The sequence below is a fragment of the Corvus brachyrhynchos genome, unplaced genomic scaffold (assembly GCF_000691975.1).
Source record: "Corvus brachyrhynchos isolate BGI_N302 unplaced genomic scaffold, ASM69197v1 scaffold303, whole genome shotgun sequence".
Classification (NCBI taxonomy): domain Eukaryota; kingdom Metazoa; phylum Chordata; class Aves; order Passeriformes; family Corvidae; genus Corvus; species Corvus brachyrhynchos.
Genome location: NW_008237429.1, coordinates 180,782 through 182,157, shown reverse-complemented (window position 1 = coordinate 182,157; position 1,376 = coordinate 180,782). Strand labels below are relative to the sequence as shown.

The window sequence follows — 1,376 nt, the reverse complement described above, 5'->3', positions numbered from 1 at the left end:
AAAAAGCCACTCAGAACCACCAAAACCCCCCAAAAAGCCACTCAGAACCACCAAACCCCGGCCAAAAAGCCACTCAGAACCACCAAAATCCCCCAAAAAAGCCACTCAAAACCACCAAAACCCCCCAAAAAGCCACTCAGAACCACCAAACCCCGGCCAAAAAGCCACTCAGAACCACCAAAATCCCCCAAAAAAGCCACTCAGAACCACCAAAACCTGCCAAAAAAGCCACTCAGAACCACCAAAACCCGCCAAAAAAGCCACTCAGAACCACCAAAACCCCCCCCAAAAGCCACTCAGAACCACCAAAACCCCTCAAAAAAGCCACTCAGAACCACCAAAACCCGCCAAAAAATGGTAAAATGGAGCCACTGGTGGCTGGAATTCCGTTAAATATTCCACGGGGGAGCAGGGAAATCCAGGCGGCCCATCCAGCTGCTCATTTCTGACTCTTTTCAGCCCCGTTTTCCTCGGAAAATCCCCCCCCAAAACCACCTAAAAATGGCAAAACCGAGCTGGATTCCATCAATTATTGGTGGCTGGAATTCCACTGAATATTCCATGTGGGAGCAGGGAGATCCAGGTCTCCTCTTCAGCCCCTTTTCCGTGGAAAATCCCCCCCAAAAAACCACCCAGAAATAGCAAAACGGAGCAGGAAAAAGCCCCAAATCCTTGGGAAACGCTCCCGTTTGGAGCTGGAAAAACCCTAAAGGAGGGAATTTGGCCGAAACCGTGGAATTATGGAATGGTCTGGGTGGGAAGGATCTTCCTGTCCCACCCCAATTCCACGGGCAGGGACACTTCCCGCTATCCCAGGCTGCCCCAAGCTTCGTCCAACCTGGAATTAAACAATTCCAGGCACGGAATTCAGGCCAAAAAGGAAAAAAAAAAAAATCCTGATTTGGAGGTTTTGGAGATTTTTGTTATGGGAAAAATCCCCTCCTTTTCCAGAGCCACCCACATCCCTGCCAGGAGACAAATCCCGGCAGGGAATCATCCCAAATCCACCCCAAATCCACCCCAAATCCATCTCCAAGGAGGGATTAATTTGAATTTCAAACCCAGCACCTCCACCCTCAGTTCCCCCCACGGGCTGGAGATTTCGGGAGAGGCGGGGATGAACATCCCCAGAGCTTCTTCATCCCGGAAAAAACTCGGGAAAAGCCTCTGGAATTCCTTACCTCCTCCTCCTTCGGGCTTATCCACGATGCTGCAGCCGGCTTTCATTTTCTCCCTCCTGCCAACGAGAGGGAAAAGCGGCGTCAGGCGCCATTCCCGACGGGATTTTTCCGGGAGAAAAGGGGGGGGGGATAAAAAAACCCGGGTTTTCCCGACGAATCCCTGCCTGGAATCCCGGGAAAGGGGCCTGGGGCCCC

At 52.0% G+C, this 1,376-nt stretch overlaps 1 protein-coding gene across 1 annotated transcript in view; it reads right to left on the bottom strand.

The window, feature by feature from the left end:
* Positions 1-1,262, bottom strand: part of LOC103613520 (ETS translocation variant 3) — a 12,074-nt gene extending 10,812 nt beyond the window's left edge. The window contains exon 1 of the mRNA XM_017731150.1: positions 1,182-1,262. Within this exon, the coding sequence (XP_017586639.1) occupies positions 1,182-1,227 (46 nt within the window). The 5' untranslated portion in view covers positions 1,228-1,262. The remainder of the gene's footprint in view (positions 1-1,181) is intronic.
* Between the last annotated feature and the right edge of the window lie 114 nt (positions 1,263-1,376).